At 39.8% G+C, this 21091-nt stretch overlaps 4 protein-coding genes across 4 annotated transcripts; all 4 read right to left on the bottom strand.

Annotated features, from left to right (window-relative positions):
* Positions 1–129: 129 nt before the first annotated feature.
* On the bottom strand, positions 130–8338 carry L201_003608 (uncharacterized protein; the record flags this gene model as incomplete). Its single annotated transcript, XM_066219361.1, has 27 exons — positions 130–167; positions 235–302; positions 369–750; positions 809–966; positions 1027–1352; positions 1416–1498; positions 1562–1659; positions 1715–1822; positions 1878–1907; positions 1964–2143; positions 2216–2539; positions 2605–2835; positions 2913–3272; positions 3355–4053; positions 4103–4260; positions 4316–4540; positions 4595–4632; positions 4695–4770; positions 4844–4969; positions 5035–5115; positions 5176–5426; positions 5512–5690; positions 5752–5935; positions 6003–6087; positions 6159–6990; positions 7076–7228; positions 7344–8338. 27 exons carry the CDS (start codon positions 8336–8338, stop codon positions 130–132), a joined length of 6468 nt encoding a protein of 2155 aa, XP_066075458.1.
* Positions 8339–9105: 767 nt separating this feature from the next.
* Positions 9106–12155, bottom strand: L201_003607 (uncharacterized protein; the record flags this gene model as incomplete). Its single annotated transcript, XM_066219360.1, has 5 exons — positions 9106–10698; positions 10764–10877; positions 10956–11331; positions 11414–11482; positions 11668–12155. 5 exons carry the CDS (start codon positions 12153–12155, stop codon positions 9106–9108), a joined length of 2640 nt encoding a protein of 879 aa, XP_066075457.1.
* Positions 12156–13742: 1587 nt separating this feature from the next.
* L201_003606 (HAD hydrolase, family IIID) lies at positions 13743–15959 on the bottom strand (the record flags this gene model as incomplete). Its single annotated transcript, XM_066219359.1, has 11 exons — positions 13743–13769; positions 13853–13903; positions 14044–14115; positions 14194–14253; positions 14307–14361; positions 14421–14458; positions 14548–14774; positions 14827–14881; positions 14965–15078; positions 15169–15385; positions 15463–15959. 11 exons carry the CDS (start codon positions 15957–15959, stop codon positions 13743–13745), a joined length of 1413 nt encoding a protein of 470 aa, XP_066075456.1.
* An 891-nt stretch (positions 15960–16850) lies between these two features.
* L201_003605 (glutamine-fructose-6-phosphate transaminase (isomerizing)) lies at positions 16851–19711 on the bottom strand (the record flags this gene model as incomplete). The annotated part of the gene is made up of 12 exons (XM_066219358.1): positions 16851–16921; positions 16978–17100; positions 17155–17240; positions 17312–17367; positions 17425–17486; positions 17544–18560; positions 18620–18773; positions 18905–19062; positions 19119–19136; positions 19203–19475; positions 19539–19646; positions 19705–19711. The coding sequence occupies 12 exons, from the start codon at positions 19709–19711 to the stop codon at positions 16851–16853; spliced, it is 2133 nt and encodes a 710-aa protein (XP_066075455.1).
* Between the last annotated feature and the right edge of the window lie 1380 nt (positions 19712–21091).

Raw genomic sequence — 21091 nt, 5'->3', positions numbered from 1 at the left:
TGTTGTACCTAAAAATCCAAATGTCTGGAACATTTTGCATAATATATCTCTTGTATACATAAACAGCTATGTATGTAGAATCGTTAAATATCGTCATATCATTAAATGTCCCTGCTTGCAATCTCCTTATTATGTTTCCTCCTTGTCCACTGCTTCACGCATCATATCTAGGGAAGAATCACCGTCAGCACATCATTTTGTATAAGTGAATGATGTCGTTAATCGGGAACTTACCTCCCCATACTGAAGTAGCCATCGTGTCGAAGTAATCTTCTGTCGGGATCTCTTCGCTTGGTGACTCCCTATATTCATGAAACAATCAGACAAAGATCGAAATAGATTGAACAGGAGGTACAGATTTGACATACCGTCTATAATGAGCATCTTCAGAAGATAACATACTTCCATTGGAAGTTTGTCTACCTAATGATGGTCTCGATTGATGACTTGATGGTCTATTACCGATACCTATGCTACCGCCACTTCCACTTAAGCCTCCGGTATTACTATGAACTGATAAAGCAGGTGACTGTCTACTTATCGAATTGTTGTTATAAGAAATATCAGGTGACAGAGGGTGAGAGCCAATTTCAGTTGAGGCATATGGGACTGGACTCGAGACTCTTGATTGAGGTGGTGAAGGAGAAGGGTCTCTGTGAGATTCTTTTGGAACATCGTGGAATGGATTTCGATCTGGTTCTTCTAATGGTGGTGTAGCTGGCATTGGTTCCAATACGATAGCAGGAATACCTAACATATTAGTCACATTAGCTTATAACTCAAAATCCCACGATGTATAGAATCGTACCTTCAGCTTCAGCGTTCAGTGTTCGCTTTCTGTCATCTCTGCCAGCCAAAAACCTTCTTCTCCAGTAAATAGTTCTCAAAAGACCCCTTACTCGATCCAAATTGACAAGATCTGTGACTCTTTCATTTTTCGCTCGTCGCACCAGTAGATCATCCAGCCTTCAGTTCAACGCATCAGCCATTTCGCAATTCTGGGGTTTTCTGCAGCTGGACACTTACTGTAAAGCCTTTTCATCATCAATCAATTTGTAATGTGCCAACATCATCAACATCGAAGTGAAACTGATTCCTCTCCCATCTTCTTCGGATATCTTGGCTTCATTGTATAGTCGTCCGAAAAGATGCCGTCTTTCTCGTACTTGTCGATAATCAATATGTGCTATTTGATTCTCTAGTCGTCTGATATCCACTGCTCTTTTCACTCCAGAAGCAACAAACGATTTGCCAGTAGCGTTGTCGATAGGATCTGGCATAGCAATTCGCATCATATTGGGTAAACTGTGCTCGATAGGATAGGTTCGAACTTCAAATACTCCGGTGAGACGCTACGTTCCAGCATTAGTGATACATCCAAAACAATCTAGATAGACAAGATCTTGACCACTTACAGAGAAGAATTTGACAAATTCTTTCCGCTTGATGTAGCCAGTTCGTTGTGTATCAAATTCCGCCCACAGTCGCTTGAATGCCCCTAAAAGGTAAGAGGTAAAGATGAATATTGGTTTCCTCTACAGATCAGGAACAAAATACTCACTCATTTCATCTCGGTTCAACGAGGACCCTCCAGGCATCTGATAAACATATGCGAATGATTCGACCACCACACCGGTAAACATATTCAAGAAGATATACCTATTCAGATATTAGTCCCAGCGCACCTATAAATTTGACCATGTAAACAGCTTACATGGAAATGATATTCCAGCCAATGAAAAGAGTATATGCTCCTGGTGCACTGCCGCAGTCAGATTCGAGAAAATTATCGTTCTCGGTACATCGTGGCGATGATATGGTACTGGGATAAGGCGTAAGCATAGGATTTGTGGAGGTGTCTGAGATAATCAACTTACTAATCATGCATATATCCGTTCCAACCCTCCCTGATATCAGTGACGATCAGCGAAACGTAGTTTTTGGGGAGACGAAGAGAACTCACCCAGTTGACATGAATGCCAACATGATCAAAGCATTACCAAAGGAATAATAATTCTGAAATCTGGTCCCAGCATTGTTGCTCATTTTAGTTAAGCCGAATACTTCTAGATACATGATAGCGAACCAGATGAAGATTGTTGCCCAAAGAAGGAACAGATTCCCAATGGCTGGTAAACTTGCGCTGTATTTGCCAATGAACCCAAATCAGTTATATGTCATGTTCGATGTACGTATTCTACAAGTTAGAACTCACACAGAAGTCTTGAAAAGTTGATTCAGAGAACTGATTCTTTGTACCAATTTGAGTGAGATAGAAACCAAAAATAGTTTTTGTAATTGCACATTTACTTGATTTCCTGGTTCACCTGCAGTAGCAGATTGTAATGCTGGAATGGTTGTCGCGAAACTTCCTGTGATAACTACTAAGTCGAAGAGATTCCATCCGTTGGATTTGAAGGATCTAAATCCTAAACCGTAAAATCGGATGAGCAGGTCAATGGCATACAAGACCGTAAGGCAAAGGAAAATAACGTCTATTTGCACCTCGCTCAAGATGTTTTCGGAGAAATCTTGCATCCTAAGGTGTGATATTCAGGTCAGCGGCTGATGTCACAAGGGAAGCACAGATGTAAGCTAGCTTACATGAGTAAAAGGATATGTATATAGTATATCCAAGTGAAGCTGACTGCCCAAAACCCATCTTTTGTAGTCGCTCTATCATAACACCAAGCTCTAAAAGGTAAAGTAGGTCGACCTCTGGGTAATTGTGAAGGTGTTTGCGCTTTGATGAATTTTGACAAATCCACCCATTGCCTTTGTTCAGTAGTGAGAAGAGCATTACCAGACCGGGTACTGAAATTCTGGATGATGATACTGTGTAAACAGAATATGACATTGATTGGTCAGAGAACCTTCCAGTAAAGTGATCAGAAAAGAAATAAGCAACTTACCTAACGAAAAGAGTAAGAATAATTACACCACCAAAGAGATTGAAAATCAACATATATATAGCATTCCATTGAGATGCCAAGGTTGATGGCTGTTCATCTCTTCCAACTATATTCATCAATGAAGCCATAACATCTATCCAGCCCTCTAAAGAAACACATTCGAAAAGAATGAGGATAGATTCCCTGAAAGAATCGAACGACCATTTTGAGGCATCTAAAGTTGGATTGGCCCATACTCTTGGTACGAGATATGTGACTGAGTCGTCAATTGAAGAAGCTGAATATTCTCCAACACATGTTGATCGACCTGAAGCGTCGTCGTCGTTGCAAAAGTACAGTAATCCAGAAAAGATATTCACACTAGTCATGGTTCAAGAGATTATCAGCTTTGTCAGCGTGACGGTTGAGATGTGTAAGCTGAGTAATAGGTAGAAATACTCACCCCCAGACAGCAAACGGTATCAAGTACAATATCATCAAGATGGAAGCGTCCAGAATCTTCAAGGCTCCAGCGAAGAGTACAGCATGTAAGGTATCCCGTAATCTCGAGAATAGGGTTATCAATCTCAATGCTCTGAAACTTTTGAGGGATCTTGTGACCCTACTTAGACCACCTATGAAGATAAGTGATGTTGTCGTATTGACTAATAGCGTGATTAGGATGACGAAGTCCAAAACATTCCACAAGGACAATAAATAAGCATTTGGAGCAAACATGAAACCATCCGCTATGATCTTCATTCCAGCTTCTATAATAAACACCGCACCTAATGCTACTTCGGTCAAGTCAAACCAAGTACCTCTGATATAACCATGTTGAGCATAATAATTCTTTCTGTAAGCTGGTGAGGCTACTGCGGCTACTACTATACTAGCGACTACTGCACTGAATACAATAACTTTGACTACTAATTGAAGTATAGGATGTGCTGGTCTTCCAAAAATACGATCTCCGTATGCTGGTGGTACGCAGGCTTGACAAAATCGTCGAATTGGATTACTTTGCCTGAAAAGCCAGAGAGATTGATCGAAACTGGGATGAGCAGCAATGAAATCTGCTTGTTGGTTTCGACGTTCTCGCAGTGCATCCATATGCTCATCAGTCGACGGTCCAGCATTTAAGGGAGGTAAAAGATCGGTTCTGGTAGTAGATCAGCGTGAATCTTCTTTGCGAGAACAGGATCACTCACAAGCCTCGATCATCATCCAGGTCGTCATCCAAATCCTCGAATTTTGGAGTGGTATGTCGTCGTAGATTTCGAAGTGGTATAGCGGATTCTTCCTTGTCTCTACCTAACAATCTTCGCATTGCCCCTTTGGCGCCTGCAGTATTACCCCAAGCACTCATCTAAAAGCACACTTTAGCTACGTTTCGGTTCAATCGTGAGAAGCGAGCAACTCACATCAGAATTAGGTACACTTCCTACATCAGCTCCTATGTTCTGCTTTAGTGGCAAAACCAGATTAGGCGGTAAAGTTCCGACTTTCACAGCATTATGTCGGGCAGACATCAACCGATAAGGGTTGAGTCGATCGATCCAACTGATATGCGCTGATTGTGGTTCGGCTCGCCTTATGAATGCCTCAACTTGCTGCTTCCGTTTCTGTTCTTCTGCTATAGCAAAGTTCTGTCATCGCCACGTCAGTACAACACGAACAGTCAAGAGATTATCGAAACATACCTCATTGATAACCGCGATGAACAGTTGAACAAGAATGACTGGCACAGAACCGAGGTTAATTTCGAATTGTGTGGGTGAGTAGATTCGGCAGAGTACTTACAAAATGAGAACAGCATCCAGCCACACAAGAATATAGCGCCAATGACGTTTTGATCAAATTGACCTTCCGAACCCATCTGTATCATGAGCCGGAGTAAGTATAGCCTCCGTTTGGGCCAACTTGTGCATTCTTCAGACTCGGAGACTCACCACATTGTAAAGCACATCCGTCCAATTTTCGGAGGAGGAGATTTGATACATTCCCAAGAAAGCATTGAAAGTTTGTGAGAAATCGATTGGATCGCCTTCGATATCTCCTCGAAATAATTGTACTGCCTAACATTCCGAAATCATTTTAGCTTCCCGATTTTCGTGGTGACTGTTATTATCGCTTAACTTACCATCAAGGTACTAAGGAAGATCATTAAGAACAGGAATGTCACCATATTCAATAAACCAGTAAAACTACCGAAGAAAGTATTCTAAATTGAGATTGTGGTTAGTGAGAGTGTCTTTGTAATGCTTGATATTGATGAACTTACCAAAAGTGGTTTCATTCTTGGGAAGGCTAAAATAACTCTATACCATCTTAAAAGTTGGAAAATGGTCAACCAGGGATAAATACCTGCACGTGAGATTACAGGTATCTGAATGACTGAACATGCAACAGCCAAAAATAGATCAAAGCAATTCCTACCACTCAAAAAGAATGACCTCCAATCTGGGAAGTGACCAATGATGCGAATTATTATCTCAACGTCGAAAGCAAGTGTGAATGCTATGTCCAGGTTTTCTGCAGTAGTGGATTTAGAGAATCAGCATTGTTATTCCTCATGGAAGGGGTTCGAGGTGGAAGTATTGGAGCACAAAGGACTCACTCAGTAGTTCGAGAAGTGAAGCAGACGAGTCAGACGTTTTGATACCCTGAGTGATCATATTGGCTAATACTAACAAAACCCAAAATATTTCGGTTCTTCCATATAAAGTGAGGACCTTGTTATGCATTTTCCGTTGTTTATTCTCAACAGCCCATTGGGGATCTGTCCCAAGTAGATTCCTACATCATCATATCAGTGTTTGTCCAGTTTTTCCATTCTCTCAGTTAGTCGCAAACTTACTCGTCACCTCCGAAAGCACTTCGTTTAGTTTCAGCCCGAATATCCGAGAAAGTATTGACCACCACAGCAACTAGCAAATTCAACAGCCAGAAATTCAAGACGATCACTCCAGCAAGAAAATAAAATGATGAACTGAAGAAATCAGAATCCATCGCAAGATACATGACGGGTGCCCACGTGTTGACTGAGAAAATATAGTCAGTATCTCGCAAGGTGTTTTGGAATTGCCAATTGATGCTTTACCGACTCACTTGAACAGACGATAACGACCTGGACAAGCGACTGGAAGATATTATCGAACCCATTTGCACCGTTGTTTGGGTTATCGTCGGTTGTCTATAACAGCATAGATAAGTTTGCTGTTCACCGAAAAAAACGTGTTATGATGTATTTATCAACAAACTCACTTTGCAAACTTGACCTAAAGGACAGATATAGCCTTTAGGACTTATACTTGTTGGGGTACCGTCTAAGTTTAAATAAGGTATATTCAGTAGAGTTTGAGGGTCTAAATAACCACCACATTGTTGTTCCAGAATAACTTCGTTTGTTGAATTATTAGGATCTGTCAAAACGCAAAATCTTCTGAAAGAACCTTTGAAAGACTGAACACCAATGATTGAAAATATACAAGCTGCGAAAATCAAAAAATATGCCACAGTGACTAACATTGGTCCGGCTCTTTTCAATGAATGTAATATAGTTGTTGTACCACTTGTTATGACTAACAATCTACCTGCTCTCAAAACCGATAAAGCTCTAAATATGTAAACATGTCGATTGGCCGTTGCTTCATGTCCTGATAAAGCTAAAAAAAATGTGATCCAATATGCTATTACTGCAATCATATCTATTCTATGCCATGAATGTCTCAAATAAGGTCTACCTTGTAATGCTAAGTTTTTCTGTTTGGCAACAGCTTTTTGAAATGGTGCTTCGGGTAATATAGGAATAACCCGTTTAGACTCTTTCATCTTAGATATCGATATCGATTGACCCATACCATTTGTTGCACGGGGCCTTCCAGTTACATGGTTGTTGTTGTCATTATGGTATCTCCAAGCTGCACGATGTGAAGTTTTGGATTTGGATAAATTTCGTTGTAGATTGGTTTGTGCACGGCCAACACGCCGCTGGAATGTTGGTATCACACCAGACGGGGAGAAAAAGAAGTCCTTGACAGATCGATCGGGATCTAGCAGAAGTCCAGTTACGACGATACGAGCGAACATTTCGAGTCTATAGTAGAGAGGTAGATTAGTGTGCGAACATGAGGGACGAAATTGTCAAGAAAAAGAAGAAAACGATTCCCAGCTGTACTTACGTGAAGATACAAAATAAAGCAAGTAAGACATAGTCTGCCCAAGTCTGGAAGTAGCCATCATCTTCTCTAGGTTCATTCTGCGCTGGAGCTGACTGTATAGCTAGGACGACTACATTGGTAATGATAAGTATGAGGATTATAGGTTCGGTCCATCTGCGAATCGAAAAGATCGAAACAATATACAAATCAGTATATACAAAAGCCTATTGATTGATCAAACAGCCCAAATAGCGGATAATCATGGGGGAAATTGGGGAAAGATGCTTACGGATTTTTCATTAAATTATCCATTGATTTTCTAATTTTACTATTCTTAGTGAACAAACCTAAAGTTTTACCCCTCAAACCAATTTCTGGTGGTCTTGGATCTGGTCTTATTGGATCTGGTATTATGTTTGAATTTCTTATACCCAAACCGATGTTTTCTCTTTTACCATTATCTTTATCATCTTCGTCATCTTCACTACCTAATCTCTCTATTCCGGCCTCTTGATCTTTTGATTTACTGCTATCAACACCCATTATATTTACGACTCTAACACTTGCTGATCTAATGGTTTTACTAACTTTTCTTAAAGTTGATGTTCTTGCTAAACCTTTTTCATCATATGGTTTTCTTTTATTACCAGGACTTGAATTCGAACTTAACGGACTTCTTTTTTTATTGTTGGATGTAAAAGATGAAGAAGTTTGGTTATTATCATATGATAATGAAGGCGTTAATCTTTCTCTATCTTCTTGAAATGAATTTCCTCTATTAGGTAATTCCAAATCTGATTGTGAAGAGTCTAAAGATGTATTTGATTCGTATTTATGTGAGAAAGGTAAATTGCCAGGAGGTGGTGATAAAGGTATTTCTTCATCTAAAGGTGTTGTTATACTTTCTTGAGGTTCTAATGGATGTGTACCACCCCATAAATCAGTTTCAGTTGAGCCTGAATATCCGTATACTATATCCCTTTCTTCAAGTAATCCACCACGACTAAGATTAGTAGTTGTATTCGAATTTGGATCTAATAAATTTGTTCTTGAAGGTGAATTTAATCCTGCCGAAGGTAAAGAGTTCTGAACTGTTAGATTAAAATTGCTATCTTGAGGTGATCTATTCCAAGATAATCTTCTAGATAATCCATCTGGGGTAGGTGATGAAGGTGATGCAACAGGTGAAGGTGAACTTGATCTGATTTGCGACGAAGTTGAAATAGCTATACTTGTATTCTTTGAATGTCTCCTTGAATGTGAAAATGATGATCTTGAAGCCATATCTTGTTATACTCTTCACTTCGTCAAGAAGTGAAGAATCGAAAATCTCTGTCTTGGTTTCACGATTAACTAAGATAGATACCCCTCGAACGTGGTGAATGGGTGATTTTACGCCAAAAATTCACTTTCCTCGGATCGACATTATCTAATTTGTTGGGATCATCTCAGCTTTTCAGCCTTCATCTGTTCTCGGTCCAAAGATGAGGTTATTGTTGATAGTGAAAGGAGCGACGTTATGACAATGAAGAGTAATATTAATGATATTGCTGTGAATTGTCTAGCTATGCATGCATCAAAAGTATCTGTTTTGCACGTGCCTGACGCGGCGCGTGAAGGTAAGCTTAATTCTTGGCGATGCAGTTCACCCTCCCCTGCGGTTAAGGATATATAGGCCTACGGCGATAAAATGCTGGTCCCCATAAACAGAACAAAAGCTCATGCCAGGTATATGTAAGTCTAATGTTTTCATGGTTATGCACAAAATGAAGGAGAAGGATTAACAATAATGAGAAAATATGCAATGTCAAATGATAAGTTGTGAATGAAAAAGACATATAATTTGATGTCGATCAATGAACTGAATATGTATATGAATGCGATATGTATGTTAATTTTGATTAAAAGGAAAGGGAACGAATGTGTGGTAATTATATAACAACAAGGTAAAAATATGAGAGGAGTGTCCATTGGATCGTTGTGAAAGTCCATACAATCTGACGAAAAGAGAGAAAGGTTTCTGAAACTTGTATCTATTTGGTAGTTATTTATCAACTAGCAAATTGTCTACTCGCTCTTTTCTTTGGATCATTTTGATTCTGTCTTTGACCTCTTGATTGATTTTGAGAGTCCGTGGTGACAGCTTGAGGTGGTGGTGAGAGTACAACACTTTTTCTCCATTCTTGAGTTTGTTTTATACCTTCTTCTCTACCTTTTCCCTTAGGCTGCTCGTTATTATTATTTTGTTCTTTATAGAATCTTTCTCTTTCTTTCCTTTTCATTTCTTCTTTTTCCCTTAATTTTTGTTTTTCCCATTTTTCTTTGGCTTTTTCTAATTCAATTTCTTCTTTCATTTTCGATGTAACTGGATCTTGTAACTTTGATATTCTTTTTCTATGTCTTTCTGCTAATTCATCGTATGTCATTGCTCTTGGAGTATTCAATTGCTGTGATTGTCTGTTATTACCACGGCTTCTATCATTGCCAGCAGCTGATCCAATTATGATTGGTGTACCAAGTTGTTGTGTATCATTTCCGCCTAAGTAGTCATGATATGTCGAACGTCTATTCGGATCTGCGCTTCTTGTTCTTTGCATATTATCAACTGGTCTGTCAGTTGGGTAAGTACCGTTGTTTCTCAATTGTTCAGAAGGGCCAAAATCAGATACCCTAGGTTCTAACACACTTGATGTTCGTTCTCTTCTCTCATCCATGTTCAAGGGAACACTAGAATATGCTGAAGTTCTATTCAAATAGCCTGAAGATTGTTGTTGTTGTGAAGGATCCGATGGTGCAGGGCTGATGACTTTACGTTCGGCCAAGTATTTTTCCCATTCAGATTGAGGTTGCGCAGCTGAAGTAGGGGTGGAATATTCAAGTAATCGACTACTGGTCGTTGAGGTATGTCTTTCACGACGTTCGGCTGATGAATCAGACCTGACTTCTGGATAATCCAAGAGTTTAGAGCTAGTGGTTGAAAGATGTCTATTTCTCGCATCGCTGGTCGTTCCAAGGGTTGGTGTCGGTGTACCTCTGCCAAGTAAATCATTGGACATGATCGAACCATTAGGTGTATTTGATCTCAATCTATCTAAAGAACCTCTGATATCTTCTCTGGCTTTTTTCACTTCCGCAAGTAATTTCATTTGTTGTTCAAGTTCCGGATCAGATGATGTAGGTGAATTGGGTTCAAGCCCTGGATCACCAGATTTTAATTCCTCCAATCCTACAAACATACTCATAGGTGTATCAGGACCAGCTAAAGATGGTGATCTCATTGCGATAGGCTCGTAACTTCCTTTAGGTTCGCCATCTCGTAATAGACTAAGTGTACTGGATGCACGATGATCTCGATCAGATTCGAAGCCAAGTTGTGGTAAAGCCATAGAATCTCTAGTAGCTCTCATTGCGGAGCCGTGAAGACTGCCATATGGATCTGTAGGACCACTTGAACCAGGACCAGAGGTTGGACTAGCGTTGCCATGCTTTTCTTCCCATTCATTAAGCTCAGCTCCGACATTCTTGAACCTTTCGGCAGCTCGTTCGATTTCTTCAGCTTCCTTCTTTGCTGCTTCTTCTTCCCGCATTTTTTTGTATCGCTTGGTGAGCATGTTGAGGACACGAAATTGAATGGCAGCACCAATCTGTCAAGACGTAACATCGATTAGCGATGAGTCTTCACGGGCGAATTGGGAAGTTGGATACTTACAACAACCATGGCTGCAAGGATACCCAACTCAATTGTCATAGTTTGAGTAAGAGGATATTTATAGGTGTAAAGTTTAGGGAAAAGATCATGGAAGCCAAGATTGTATACGTAGAACTGTTTGAACCGAAAATGCTGGTAAGCAACTACTGTCAAAGAGTTGATGCGTATTCCATCGCTTATACTCCAACTTACCTCTTTCAATCCAGCTCTAGTATAACAGTCAACACCAAGGGTGAAAGCAGTAGCACCAATCCAAGCGGTAGAAATCAACATCATCCACTCGTTCGTTTGTTTAGGCAAGGAAGCGACTAGACCACCAACTGCTAATCCACCTAATAAGCTCCATCTACCAAGAACGGAAGTGATCAAACCGCCTTGTCTGGTGGCTAACAAAAACCAGCCAAAGGTGAATCCACCAATAGCTGAAACCCAATATTTGGCAAAAGCATATAGGAAAATACCCAATGCTCCACCAAAGAATGCTGTTATTATACAGGCTAACAGGTATAATCCACGTAAGGTCGTCGAAGGTGGATTGGGTGACGGTGGTTGTAAATTCGGTTGTACACTTCATGGGAAAAACACAGAACGACATTAGCTCGTTCTGTCTGTAGAACCTATTGAGATTGTGTGGAGACAGATTGACTTACCCAAATCTCAAGATCATAACCAAAGTGAATAGCATCAAAGCGTATCCCGATGCTATTGCATTTGAGGACCTACAACGCGGAAGATTGATCATCAGTAAAATGCCATCCGCTCATCCATCTTGCCAAGCAGACAGATTGGTGGATTCGCACGAGACGATCAGTGAGGAGAATCGAGGGGCAAGAGGTCGAGAAAGATTGGAGGTAGGCGAAGAAAACAGACTGGGATGTGATAGGAGGCATGACATATGGCTTACCATCTATTCTTTCCACCTAGTACAGCAACTGGTATACCACTGATTATCAAAAGAGCACCCAAAACACCATAGGCAGGATCGATCTTGACATGGAAAGGTAAGAATCCGTCGCCTTCTTCCCAAGGTTTGTTTTCGCCATTAAAAGGTATTGTACCATTTGTATAATTACCTTGCCAGATAGATTGATTTAAACTTTGATAACTTGTTGCATTAATTGTAAATGTCATAGTTAATGTTGTAGCATGTTGAATTGATTCTGACAAAGTCGTTGTAGTTGGATATGTAGTTAACGTTGTTGTTATCGTACTTATGTTCAATGTAGGTGTAGGCGATGTCGAGGATGAAGAGGAAGTGGAATTAGATGATCTTGTAGCTGAAGCTGAAATAGATCCAGATGCTGAGGAGGAAGAGGATGAAGGGGATGAAGAGTCTTGTGCGGATATGAGAGGAAGTGCCAAAGCTACTAACAGTGGTCTAAAGAACTTCATCTTGCGATACTAATGCGAAATTGCCTATAAGAATGCTATCTTATGTCCAATGATCTTTGGGATTTTTGTTGATGGAAAGCAAGGATGAGTGTTGATTCAACTACTTATTCCTATTCAATTGAGAGGATTGAGCTGTTTCTGAAAGTCGAGCGTTGCTCAGTAGTATGTTGGAGATTCGAGAGAAGGTGATACAAGCTGTGCTGTCCCAAGTGGGGATGAAAGTATAAAGGAGAGAATATTGACGAAATCGGTTAAATGGTCAGAGAAGTTAAAGTGATGATATCTAAAGGATTGAAAAGAAGAATTAAAGGTAGTAATAAATGTTGTGTCGAAAAGAGATAAAATAAATTGGTTATCTCCTCGTTTCAAGTAGTCAAGTGTCGTTAAGTTGATAGATAAACAATTCGATCTTTTTTTTAGGGAAAGTTTGTCTGAATGTGTGTATTGGTATAAGGGTCTTTATGATGTGGTTAAGAAGGTACCATCAGAGAGTATAGGAGTATGGTGACCGAAGAATGCGTAAATCCCATCAAATTGAGCTAAAATGGAATCAACATCATCTAGATCAGATCTTTGACATCCTTTGATTGTGATCAAGTGCTTAAAAGGATGGGTCATTCCCACAGTAATTGTATGAAGTGAGAAGAAGACTTACCTGAAGAAGAGAAAACCTATGCTACTATTTTCTAGATGATCATCCCTATCTTTTGTGTCGATTTTTTACGTATAAGTTGTTTTTGATTTTTGTTGGTTTTCTGGTTGATGTGTGTATGTGCGATGTATGTGTATTACGTTGGATTAGATCATTCAACCAATTTCTTACCTACTATCAAAATCTACAAAGCAGAATAGAAAAAAGCGTCCATAAGCTACGATCTACCGATCAGAACATGATGTTTGACCCTGACGTAGAGTAAGAAAAAAACCGTTCGCAATGATGTATATATTATGAGACATCAATGACTATTCAAATTATGTCCATGCTGTTCAAAAAGTCACAAGTCAAGCACAAGCAAGCATTGGACTATGTACTGTATGGACGAGCATCCCTAATTTACGTTTTCATATACCTTTCAATAAGGTAACGGAATATGGAAAACAAAATATCGCGTGGGAAGGTCAAGGATGGAAGTAAACAAATAAAGGCTAGGCTAGGCTAATATAAGGCTGGTGAAATTATACTGTAAAGTGAAACACACCAAAATAACCTAAATAATCAAAGCTAAAGTTGAATCCTCAAACTGGACAACCTCCACCTTGACTACGGCAATTAAAACACAATCTGAAACCCTGAAAAGAAATCAATCAACAAAGCCAAAACATCCACGTGTCTGCAACGAGGTTACAGTATGGTATTCTCTTAGGCTACGATCGATGGTGTATGGCACAAGTTATCTACATTCTATATGTGTATTAGTGAGTTTACAGACAATTGAAATGAGGAAGGAATAAGTACAAGTCACAACGAAGGGATGGAGCTCAAGTTACAGGGATGGTAAAAGGTGTGTAGTATATACTTGTCTAAGGGAAGCGAAAAATGCTTATTTCATAAAAGGCGATGTACTGATGGGCAGAGTTGGCCAAAACCTAGGTTGTTTTCTTCTTCTTCCATTTCTGATATCAGAGAACAAGGAGAATATCAGCAGGTTTCTCACAGACACAGGTCATCGATAACGACAAGGATATTCTGTACCTACAGAATGATCCAAGGTTGTGAAGTCTTCAACGCCGTTAGCGATTGTGACAAGCTAATGAACGGGACCATACACTACGATTAGCTGCTAGTATGTATCAACAGGAAAGGATTCTACGTTTGTTGGAGCGACATCCACCAGCCTCACTGGTAGAGAGGCTGTGATTACTCGCTCGAAACCACATGGCAACTCACATAATTCCCTAATTTGATTAGTTCTCTATCAGCTTGTCCTTCCGGTTGCCCAGCTTTGTTGAATGCCCTTATCTGAATTGTAACGCAACAGTGTAAGCGATAAAGCGCAATCCGCGAAATCTTCTTTGAAGGTAGGCAAGAAAGACCTACTTTGAGACCTTCCCCAGGATTCAACGCAAAATTTCTGGATAAATCGTCTATGTGTATCGTCTGTACGATTGATTGTCAGTGAACGCATACAATTTATCGGAGAGCTGCCTTACATTTTTAGCTGACCAGTGTGGAAAAGATGCCCAGAAATATGCCAAAGGCTTGACTCTGAAATCATAGTCAGCACGTCGATCCGTGTAGTGCTTGTCGCCAACGAGAAAGCTTACTCGTGTTTGTATGGTTTGCCGTTTCGTTGCGTCCAAACCTGGCAATATGCAGCATCTTATCAGCATGACTGAGACGGGTACGAACTTGTTGATGCATTGGGTGAAATTGTTGGAACCGTTGACTTACTGGAAACATGGATGTCCTGTCAGAAACAAACGAGACTTTGTAGTTTCTCGATCCACCAATCATATCCAGTTCAACGAGTTTGGATTCTAGCCATCTCCAATGTGTTTGTGACCATATCACAATGTCATAGTGTGGATATACCAGCTCGAGAAATTCATGTAATCCTGGTCTCGCGCATTCCGATGAGGGTAAAGCACCATTGATTAGTGGTTTGGTATCGACAATTGCTGTTTAATATCAGCATCTTTCCCTCTCTTGAACTTCAAATGCTGAACTTACTGTAGTCCAAATCTAATACCAGTAGCTTTTTTCCTTCTCTAGGTTCATTCATGACCTATGTGAAATATGCGATAAAGAAATCAACGTTATGCGCAATACACTCATCACTCAAAAGTCAATGACCAGATGCTCGCTCACAGTGATAGGTATTTTTTCAACAATTTCTCGTATTTTCCTTTTATTTCTAGGATCTTCAGCAGGTGTAATACCTTGCACATTATTTGAATAGATAACATCGAAATCGTCTGTTACCTGTGTGCGCAAACATGAAAGGATATCAACACCATATTTTGAGCATTTCCTAATTTTCTAAAGAAAATAATCAGATCATTGTGTACTCACCTGATTGCCAACCCCAGTTTTATCTTTAAATCTATCTTCTTCTCTTGTACCAACCATAATAAATTTAGCACTTTTCTTGACACCTAAAGTACCAAATCTTTTGGCATCATGTTCTATCGATAATTTACCTTTTGATCCAGGTAAAAGATTAATCAATTTTTGTCCTTCAGGTGGAACTCCTGTTAAAGTTGATATCGAATGTCTAAAATCGTACACCCTATATAAATATTCCAATATGGATATAACCGTCAATATACATTGTTACCATCCTTTATGGAGTATAAATCAACGTACATATCATTACCACCAACTTTCAATTCAAAGACCTTTCCCGACCAAGTCATTTTTAATTCCCACCACTCTTCTTGTTTCTCTAATTCTTCTGATAAAGGTACAGCCTGGACCGTATTTGATGTATCTTCCTCATTTTCATCATTCAGCCTTTGAGCTGGAGGCAGTGTATCTTGGACAAATGCAGAGGAGGAAGAGGAGGAAGGGAATGAGGAGGAGGCGATAGGCGAGGAACAATCATCTTTAGTTGTTGAGATGCTAGGTGAAAACATTTCTACGTCTCCATCTGGCGTAGTACCATTTTCAGAGTGATTTTCATTCGAATTTTCATTGTCTGCATGCGTTAATTTAAGTTTCTTGTTTTCGGAAGGTGTTGATTCAATATCCGGTTTAGCTACAATTGTTTGAGTGGGCGAAGCTTGTTTATCTTCGTTGCTTGGTCCTTCTTCATTCGCTTTTTCAGATACTGAATCCGATGAAGGTGGATCTGAAATTGTCATCTCGTAATGAATAGTCAATGGTTGACGAGGTTTTCTGATAAGCCAATTGCAAAGGAGAAAAAGCAGGTTATCGAGTTATTGCTGTTCAAGAACGACGAGAAGGTGGTTCGCCGAAGTGGAGGTGAATGCTCTAGTAGGATTTTGCGTTGTTATAACCCGAGTGAGGTATCAATTGACAATAAACCAAACCTAGTCTACATGTATATGTGATTTATATCCAATGATGAGAATAGAATATTCATAGAATTCAGTTCTATCTGTCCTGCGCATAGTTGACATCACCTATTGCCTATATTATCTATACATCCTTTCATCAAACTTCAAACACACAAAAGAAGCACAGACAACCAACAAAAGACCGTCTGTTACGCGTCATCCAAAAGAGAGAGCAAGGGGAAGCAAGGAGTTACATCACATCTCCGTTAACAATTCCTATTATCTCGCTTAAAATGTTAAACCTCAATTTTATGGAATCGACATTTCAGGTAAGACGACGAAAAGGTAATCAAACTGATTTGAACCCTGTATTCGATCTCTCGTCGATCTATGTAGATCATTTCTTCAATCGAATGGAATGTAAAAGCTCATTATGTACATGGCAGGGAACAAAACTGAGTAAGAAAATGATATATGCGTGGAATCATGTTTATGGTTTTGATGGAAGGAAAATAAACTATAATCAAAGAAGGAAAAGATCAACTAGTTCTAAAGTCCGTACTAACAGAATACTTTGGTATTTAAAAAAGGAAGAAGATATGAATCTACAGAAGAAAACTCGAAAATATTTATTGTTATATATGTTAATGGTTCGTTATGCACAATATATGATGGTCATTCTACTTTTTGGATTGATTGTATTTCCGTTTCTTCACCGCGTAGGTGAAAGTGCGTTTATTCAGTTGTGACTGATTTGGCCAAGTTTCTGGGGAAATCGACATCAACACCGTTCATCACGGCCAAGTCTGCGAAAGAATGTATCAGCTAAAACAGCAATCAGATCAGATGATCTTGAGCTTACGGTAAGATAACAATTGAAGAGGAATGACATTGATTAAACCTTGTAAACAATCAACGGTCTGAGGTACTCGGATACATTTGGCGGCATCGGAAACGGTGTCATCGTCTTCGTTACAAATGATAACTAAGCGAGGTTGATTGTCAGTTGGAATCATGCGTTATTGCCATCTATACTTACTAGGTCGACCCTTTCTAGCTGTTACTTGAGCTAAAGCTGATTGGACCTTGGGGTAGAGAGAATCTCGAGTCATGATGAAAATTACACTAGAATCCATGATATCAGCTACGGATTCTTATCCTAAGTGGAAGCACACAGCTGAAAATATAACACTTACGGAAGATGTTCATCGATTAATGCAAGAGGACCATGTTTCAATTCTCCTGCCAAGATCTGTTCATAATGATTCTGTGAGCGGGAATCATAACGCAATTAGGTAGTTGTACTTACACCTTCTGAGTGCATGTAAGAGACTTCTTTGATCTTCAAGGCACCTTCCAAACAAGTAGCATCTGGATAGAATTATATCAGCTAGTGGTCTAATAGCATATTTGTGAGAAACAGCTTACATTGATAACCTCTACCCATAATTAACAAACTCTTCTCTTTAGCCAACATGGTTTTAGCCATTTCTTGAAGAGCTTTGTCCATAGCTAATACTTTTCTAATTTGAGAAGGAATGTCATGGAGACCATCAATGATTTGCTGTCTTCTAGCTGTTTTAAGGATGGAATCATCTGATAATTGCACGGCCATCATTACTAAAGCAACATATTGAGATGTGTAAGCTTTTGTGGAAGCAACACCGATTTCAGGTCCAGCGTTGATGTGGATACCGGCATGGGTTTCTCTCGAGAGTGTTGATCCGACGGTGTTGACTACACCTAAACATAAAGCGCCTCTTTCAAGACAGTATCTCATAGCAAGGATAGTATCAGCGGTTTCACCTGATTGAGAAACAAAGATGGCGACATCGTCTCTGAATACCGGTGTTCTTCTGTCAAGGAAATCTGAAGCTAATTCCACAGCAACTGGAATGTCGGTAAGTTCCTCAAATACACCTCGTACAGCGATACAAGAGTGATATGAAGTACCACAAGCAACAAACAATAATCTTCGTCCTCGCCTAATTACTGGAAGATATGCTTTAAGACCACCTAACAAAACTTGTCGGGTATCGAAGTTGACTCTTCCTCTCATAGTGTTGACAACAGATTCGGGTTGTTCATAGATTTCTTTTTGCATGAAATGATCGTATTGTCCTTTCATAATCTCGGCGAGCTCGATTTCGAGATGTTCAATGGCTCGAACAGATGAAACGGTGTCATCTCGTCGGAGTCGGTGAATGTGAAGTTCTCCTTCAGCGATGTGAGCGATATCGTCATCCTCTAAGTATAATACTCTCTTGGTGTGTTCGATGACTGCGCTAGCATCGGAAGCGACAAAGAACTCGATTGGTTGAGGCATGCCATCTTCAGAAAGGAAAGCTCTTGATTGGGATCTTCTAAGTTTTGGACCAGCAGCACCGTGTCCATCAGCAACAGAATTTGGTACTGCGAGAAGACCAGCGGCATCGACACCGTCAACTAAGGGGATAAGCTGAGATCAGCTATTTTTCTCATGATGACGCAGTTCGATGGCTTACCTCTTTCTTCGTTGGTAGGTAATTCGACATCTACAAAGTCGACCTTCAATTTTCTATCTGTCTTTACACCAATAAGTAATGGTGAACCTCTTCTTGCGGCAACAATTTCGTCGGGGAAGTGAGTGGATTTGAAGACAAAAGCGAAGGATCCTTCCTATAATCAGACACACAAGCCGTAAGCGATGATCTTATCGGCCGTGTTTAGCATTATGTCACTAGATAGAGGCATAAATCGCTTTCGTAGATCATAAGGTAACGTTTTCGAAACGAAGAGATGCTACTCACGAGTTCCTTGATCACGGTCTTGATGAGCTCGGTGAAATTCAATCTTTTGTGTGGTTGACTATCCCATACATATTTACAGAGTACGGCTACGGCTTCAGTATCGGTATCAGTGTGGAAAGTGTATCCTCGTTTGAGGAGAACTAATTTAAGTTCTTTATCTACAAAGCAGGAATATTAGTGTTGAATACATATTATAAACGAAGTGGTAACTGACAGTTGGTAATGATACCGTCTAAATTGGTAACAATCGTCAGCGTAGCTCTAGCACAATCATAATGGTTGGCCTTTCGTTACTCACTGTGGACTAAACTGAATTCAGTTTGAGTATCGGAAACGTGAGGATGACAATTTGTGTTTGAAGGTACACCGTGAGTTGCCCATCTTGTATGAGCCATTGAAGTTTGAGATAAGAAAACCTTGTTCATATCTATTTTATCACCTTGAACATCACCTTGAGCAGGCGATGGAGTAGCTGTAGCAGCTTCAATATCTTTTCTAAGTGTAGCTACCTTTCCAACAGTTTTGAAAAGAATTAAAGGTGAAGTTGGTGTATCTCCATCTACTCCGATACCTGAAAACCATTCCGCAGTCGATCAGTTACACGTCCTCATCGAGATGAGAATAATGAACTCACCAGCAGAATCGTATCCTCGGTATTCAAGACGAGCGAGACCATTACACAATACATCACAGACGTATTTTCTATCTTTCTCAACGAGGAAAGAGCAATAACCGAAGATTCCTATTTACTTGTGTTAGATAAGGCTACATTTGTTGCGTTGTACGAAAGCTTTACTTACCACACATGATGGATTAGACTGATTAGATGGGAAAGGGCAATGAAGGGAGTAGATAAGACTTGAGAATAACGCTGAACAATGATATATTTAAATTGCAAGAAACAGTTGAGTGAACGAATTGATCCAGGTGGCAGGAAGTTTCCACGTTGAAGTTATTGCCGTATGCGTATCAAGCGATAAAGGTTTAAAGGGTGTTATACAGAGATGATTCGCAGTAATTTGTTTAGGTTGCGATTTGGGGTGCGCAAGTGATAGACAAAGGGACGGGTATTAAGGCGAGTTGTTGCGAATGAAGGGTAGCGTTGTGTGTATGTGTGTTCGTGTAGTAGAAAGAAGTAAAACCAAAAGGAAGCAAGATGTCAGCTACGCTCTCATTTGTTTATATGGTGCCGATAGGTGCTAGTTCTTAGATGAGAACCTTAGAGAGTCTTCAATTTGAGGGAAGTCATGCTTGAGAGTTGAAGTGAACGTGGAAGGGGCTGTGCGTGAAATGAATGAATAGAGAAGTAAAAGTAGTTTACTCACCTAATGAGAATAGAATTCCTTTCTGCTAATTTAGAACAAAAGAATGATTTTAATGCAGGTGTATGTATATATGCTTGGTGAATGTATGAAAAGCAAGGTATTGAGAAGCCAAAGAAGAAGATAAGAAATAGGTGATGGTTTACTTTTGTTGTGCGTTGTACGTCAGGGGTTTGAGAATTGATAGGAAGAGGTCAAAGGGGGGATTTTATCTTTATAAAAAGGTAAAAGAAAAAGGTAGGCTCGTGAACGCGTTTCAGAACTAAGTTTGGGGTGATATGTTGTTGTTTAAAGATAAACGGGTATGTCTTTTCACGGTACAACCGTATTTCTGATATAATTCTATGAAGAAGTGGGAATCAGAGAGATTAGGTAGTAGAGGAATATGATGGATATGTATGAATGAATGAACGATTGAATAAATAACGAATGAATTGAAAAATGAAGCTCGGCTTGAAACTTTGGTTTCACTTTGATTTGATTTTTGTATTTTTGCTATGCAAACAGGTTACCATGTAAAACTACCGTACCAATCTTACGGCGGCCATATTGCTTGCATACCAAGCAGTCAGATGCCACTCGTCTAACTTATCCATTACCCGCTTTGGGCTTTGCTCTTGTTACCTTTGTTAGTCTTTATGCATTTCAGCTATGCTATTCATGACCAAGTTTGTACTCTTTCGTTGTCGAAAATAGTCAGTTGCCAGGGCAATCCCGCGTGTATATAAAGGGATACCAAGGGATGACTAGGGGCAGTGCATCAACATATGACGAAGTAGGCGTTAGAATCCTCAATTGACTTCTTCACCCCTGATAACAACTACCATGGTAATAGTTCATCGGTTTATCGTTCGGTTTGATAAGC

Source organism: Kwoniella dendrophila, chromosome 4, assembly GCF_036810415.1.
Source record: "Kwoniella dendrophila CBS 6074 chromosome 4, complete sequence".
In the NCBI taxonomy this organism is placed as follows: domain Eukaryota; kingdom Fungi; phylum Basidiomycota; class Tremellomycetes; order Tremellales; family Cryptococcaceae; genus Kwoniella; species Kwoniella dendrophila.
Note: the sequence above shows the minus strand (reverse complement) of the source record. Positions and strands in the feature narration are given on the sequence as shown.